At 35.4% G+C, this 6000-nt stretch overlaps 1 protein-coding gene across 1 annotated transcript in view; it reads right to left on the reverse strand.

Moving 5' to 3' along the window:
* Positions 1-3908, reverse strand: part of LOC113513680 (transcription factor SOX-21) — a 69182-nt gene extending 65274 nt beyond the window's left edge. Inside the window, exon 1 of the mRNA XM_026897668.3 lies at positions 3624-3908. Within this exon, the coding sequence (XP_026753469.1) occupies positions 3624-3628 (5 nt within the window). The 5' untranslated portion in view covers positions 3629-3908. The remainder of the gene's footprint in view (positions 1-3623) is intronic.
* Positions 3909-6000: the final 2092 nt, after the last annotated feature.

The following is a 6000-nucleotide window of genomic DNA, read 5'->3' on the forward strand; positions in this document are numbered from 1 at the left end:
AAGTCTTCCTCTGGTAAAATCAATTCCGCTACCATTAGTATGTGTGTGACTGCCAACACTCGAAGATTGACTTAGACTTGACGAAGAAGTAATGGTGGTGTCATTACAACCCTAAGTTCTAGAACCATCCATATTAGTCCTAAATAATAAAAGCTTTGTCCCGTAACTTCGTATGTGAATTTTAAGATAAAATACATACATTTTAAGGTAGACCTTCAGGAAAACAATTTTTTTTCAACCTACTTCAAGAAAGCTGGAGGTACTCAATTAGGTTGTATACTTTTTTTTTACAACACGGGAGCAAACGAGCATGTGGCTCACCTGGTGGTAAGTGACTACCGCCGCCCATGATTCACCCACAACACTAACGGCATTGCAGGTGTGCTGCCGGCCTTTTAAAAAGGAATATGCTCTTTTCTTGAAGGTTATGTTGTCGTATCGGTTCGGAAATACTGCTGCTGGAAGTTGATTCCAAAGAATGGTTGTGCGTGGAAGAAAGTGCCTTGAAAAATGCACGGTGGAAGACCGCCACTCGTCCAGATGATTGGGATGAAACTTTAGTTTAAGTACCTCGGAACTCTGTCGTTTATAAACTGATTTTGAAAATTATTTTTTATCTGAAAGCATATTCTTACACATAGATCCTGTAGAAATTTTGTCAAAAACGGTACAATAATTTAGTTTTTAAATTAAAGCAACTGGTTTGGCTACAATTGAGGTGTTTTTTTTTTTTTATGAAATAAAATTTTAAATTATTCTGAAGATTTATAATAGAGATGAAATAAATCTTAATAAGTAAGTTTTTCTTAAGCCAGAGTTTTTTCCTGCGGCTTCCTATATGTGGATTTTGGAATAAAATATACATTTGAAGTTCGACCTTCACGAATCACGAATACAGATATTTTTCTTTCCATCCAATCTGATACAGAAAACCGCATGCAATTTGGTGCAGTAATTTTTGCGTGATACTGGAACAAACTGGACAGCAAATTTTTTTATGGGTACAAAAATATATTTAATACTAGCTGTTGCCTGCGACTTTGTTCGCGTTTCCGTCGTTTTTCGTAAAATAAGTAGCCTATGTCCTTCCTCACGGTTCAGTGGTTTTGATATAACAGACACATTTCCTTTTACTGCTCTGCTTCTATTGATCGTAGCGTGATGAAAAGTATAGTATACTATAACCTGCCCAGGAGTATGAAGAATAATTGTACCAAGTTTCGTTAAAATCCGTCGAGTAGTGTTTGTTTCTATAATAAATATACAGACAGATAGACAGACAAAAATTTTACTGATTGCATTTTTGGCATCAGTATCGATCCCTAATCACCCCCTGATAGTTATATTGGAAATATATTTCAAGTACAGAATTGACCTCTCTACAGATTTATTATAAGTATAGATAAACACATTAAATATATTATACTTATAGTTAAGTACACTGTACCTATACTAGCAACCTGTCCTGACTTCATTCGGACGCAATAAATTAAACATTGGAAGTATTGTTTTTCGAATTGATTAAGAAATTATAATTGTAGCTCCTCTACGTTGATTTCATAATAATGAAATCTATTCCTCGACTAATTTTGTATTTTTATCTGTTGTATTTTCCAAATAAAATAAATAAATTAATAAAATTTAAATGTACAAAGACGAGCTAAGGGATTTCTTTCTTCTCTTAATGATAGGTTAAGACGCTATAAGGTAACAAACTCACTTTTATGATATTTGTAAGCAAGTAAGGATTTTTGGCCGTGTGGTCCCGGCATAGAATAGGCCACCTCTTGCTATCCCGTGGGTGTCGTAAGAGCCGACTAACGAAGGTGAGGGATAAGCAACAGCGTCCCTCTTAAAACATCCCTAAAACCTCACTGCGGTTGCCAACCTGCCTGCCAAGCCTGACAACTACCTGTAGAACCCCCCAAGGAGTGGCTTATGTTTAGTAGTGGGTAGTTAGAGAAGGAATTGCTAGTAATGCGGACTACCATCGAGCTGAATTCTAGATGTTTTCATCACGATAGGCTAACTGACTTGAAATTCAAAAAATTCAAAATTCAAAAATCATTTATTCATGTAGGACATTTTAGCCGCTTATGAACGTCAAATGCCTTGCCTTTACATTCTCAGCTATCATCGTTCACTAGTGTCCCCAACATATACTGTTAACGGAGACGGGGTTACCACACCATTGCAATCCATTAAAAAAATATCAGTGATTCCCAGGACGGTCAATATTGACATCTTGAGTTAGAAATTGGTTTCCCAGGGATCGACAAAAACAAGAACTGATTTTGAAGGTCGACGAGGTCTAAAAATCGACCCTCAATATTTAATACATGTTCTTATTTGAATCTTTCAAGATACAATACTAATTGTGTTACATGTACCAACTTCTTATAAGAATTACTAATATTTATTTAATAATAAAATCGATTGCTTGGGTACCTCTATCCCATTCGTGTTTCAACTGTAAAGTAGTTGTGTTTGTATGGCTGTGTTTCGGTTTGAAGGGTGGGATAAGGCAGTGAATTTATAGGGTACAGAGGAATAACACCCGAGTCCTCAGGAACAGCAACGCATGGGGGGGTATCATGGGCAAAACAGTATACTCTGTTATGTCCATGGTACTACTCATGTCTATAGGCGACGGTTACCACTTTCCATCAGGTGGGCCGTCAGCTTCTTTGCCATTCTAAGTTGCATAATAAAAAATTCGATGAGAAAATGATATCAAATTACATTGTTAGCTATATGTGACTGTGTAGTCTGTATTACTAACAAACCCTTCCCCCCAATCCCTAATTTAGATTAATTTAAGGCAAGTGTCAATAGATTATTCGTGGCCTCGTGAGTTTCTTCTTAGACCACATCATCGCTTTCCATCAGGAGAAATCGTGATCAATCACAGGACCCTTCAATAGTAAAAAAAAAAAGAAAAAAAAACAGTTAAAGCAATAATTTTAAAAATGGAATTTAAAATACCAATCCTATAGATACAATGGCAGGGCATTAAATGCCAATAGAGGATAAAGTCAGGTCATGATGGAACCCAATAGAACCGCATGGAGATCGAAATCACGATTTATTCCCTGTCTTGAAAATTTGTAGGTAGGCACCTTACAGACTTAGTACTACTTAGTTAATTCATTAGGTAGTTTAGATTTTTTTAATGAATCACGAATGTCTGCAGGAGGGACCGCGAGGAGGTCGGCCTGATAAGGTATATTGCTAGTAGGGTTGTTAATCCTCATTACTAACAGTTCCTTTTCCCCCCTCCCCGGTTAGGTTAGGTGCGCATATCACATATAAATGACTATGAAATCACAGTGTTGTGTTTACACTTATTGGGAATTGGGACGTTTACTTATTGGGATTTAATCGATTAAAAACCCATTATCATTATAATGAATTTACAATAGATCACTGAATGAGATCGGAAAACAGATAGGTACAGACAATAGAATCTATTCCGAAACCAATCAATTTTACACAAGTTCGATGACATTTTCCGATTGTTGACCTTACAGCGGCTCCGAATTACCTATCCGATGCAACACAGCATCCGAGCGTTTCCTAATAAATATTTAATGGTGTTTTAACAAGTCAATAAATCTATTTACCTCATGAAGTGACCGCTGGCACGTTGGTGTAAGTCAAGCTCCACGATGTTTTCTTAAAAACACGTTGTAAAAAAAAACTAAACCAGTCCCGCCGGCACTGCACTAACAACACTGTTCCAAATTCGAAAATTGTAAACATAAGATTAATTACAACGGTTACATTAATCGCATTCACACGATCGATCTATGCGATTTGTGTTATCGATAACGCGTGTGCGAATATGTATCGGCTAGCGGTTCTCGCGCGTCCGCCGCTCGGTAAGCACAATGGCGACAATCGACAATCGTGCGGCGCGACTGCGGTGACGACGCTCCCAACAAATCGAGTGATAAACCCGCTCGAGTCGACCAATCGGATGCCTCCAATACGCCCACGAAAGCGCGCCGCGCCCCATCATTGGCCAAGCAACTGCCATTATCTTACGGATGTTATTATGCAGAACGAGACCAACTGTTCGAAATTCGAATTTGAAATAAGAATTTAAACGTTTACCAGCCGGCGTACAATGCAAATTGGTTGCGCGCGGTATGTCGCGTGGTCTCTTTCTGCTGTTATGACGGTTGTCTTTGTTTTTTTTTAAGTTTATAATGGCTTACTGTCTTCTATAAGACTGGGTATGTATGGCTCGATATAAGATCTCAATTGTTTACCTCCAGTCAGTGAATGGGCCACTTAGCGTGTTTCATTTTGAGTGTTTATCATGAATATCAGCGATTCTAATAGATCAGAATTTAATGTTACTTAATACAATTTCCTTAGTCGACATTCTGTTCCTATATACTTATTTGTCTGATAAACATCTATCAATAGAAACACTTTTTTTTTTTAATAAAAAAAATAATAAATGTAATAAAGCAATAGGTGTTATGTAAGTATATAAATAAAAAACAGATACAATATCTAGTTTTGTATGACAGTTCGCTTGAAGATTGGTATGTAGCAGAGAAATTACTATAGAGTACAGAAGCATAACAATTCTCAAGGACGGTAGGTAATATACGAGGAATACTACGGGTATCACAGTATATTCTGTGATGCACAATATCATTCATGTATATAAATGATAGTAATACTTTCCATCGGATGAGCTTTTAGCTTCTTTATCAAATAATAACAAAATAAAATCCTACATATTATATTGAAAATATCATTGTCTTGTAAGTAGATTGGTGATGAATAAAATCTATTGTTTAGGTACTAGACGTTCGAATTAACTTGACATACGCTACGCATGTAACTTTACGCATTATTGTAGTATTGAACTACTTACTTGGTATGCGGAGTTGCCAGATTGGATATGTTTTTCTCGATTTTTAATGAAAATTCATAAATTTTCTATTCACGGAATAGAAAATTTTTAAATAAAATCGTTAGCGAAATTTTTTGAGATATTTAGGGAAATTTTTGTACAGTTTTGGTATTTATACTTAAAGTGTATATAAGTATAATAAAATATATGAAAGACTATAGCAAAAAAGAGGTTAGGCTAAGAGAAGAGGCTAAGATAAGGTAAAAGTAGAAATGTATAGAAGGATTTTTTTCGTCGTTATCTTTATGGTATCTACATAACAAAGCGAGGTGATAAACGATATAAGTTTGTGATTGGGCAAAAATCCTGGAAATCGAATCGAATAGGAGAAAAAATATTTGACGCTTGTTTAAAAATAGAAAATCACATCTGGCAACCTTCTTAATATGGCGCCTTCAATATTTCGTACTGATAAGCAGTACGAAATATTCGTTCGTATTAGTGTTTTGTTGACCTTATGTTTGTTAAACAATCGTGCGAACTGTCAAAGTGACGGCCAGTGTCAAAGCGATCTGACCTACAAACCTGAACTGTGTACGTACTGTTGGGTATCACAACGCTTAGATGATGTCCACGGTACTCCGTATGTGTAGACAACACTAAAAACATAGAACTAAATGTATTTTCAAAGGACTTCAAAAAATAGGAGATTCTCTATTCGATTGTATTTTTTTTATATTTGTTATTTCATAACTCTGTCTTAGGCTTTTTTTATCTGAAAGGATATACTTATAGATTTATCTCATAGAAATTTTATCAGAATCGGTTCATTAATTTAGTTTTTAAATAAAAATAACTGGTTTTGCTCCAATTAGAACACGTAATCTTAAATTACCTTCTAACTAGGTGGAATTTCGTTGAGTGACCGTGAAGTATTTATGTCAAGTTAGTTAAAAAAGAGATTATTAATATCGACTATTAGTATCACGTTGCTTCATACTCATGTATTATTTATAGTTTGCATTTTATCTCTATTACGGTATTTATTTTTGTATGATATTTTCCTAATTAATTGGGAAACAGTAACTCTTACCTAGTCAATCAGGTAAATAAATAAAATTGTGCCT

This window comes from Galleria mellonella, unplaced genomic scaffold, assembly GCF_026898425.1.
Source record: "Galleria mellonella isolate WM207_F2 unplaced genomic scaffold, CSIRO_AGI_GalMel_v1 utg93, whole genome shotgun sequence".
In the NCBI taxonomy this organism is placed as follows: domain Eukaryota; kingdom Metazoa; phylum Arthropoda; class Insecta; order Lepidoptera; family Pyralidae; genus Galleria; species Galleria mellonella.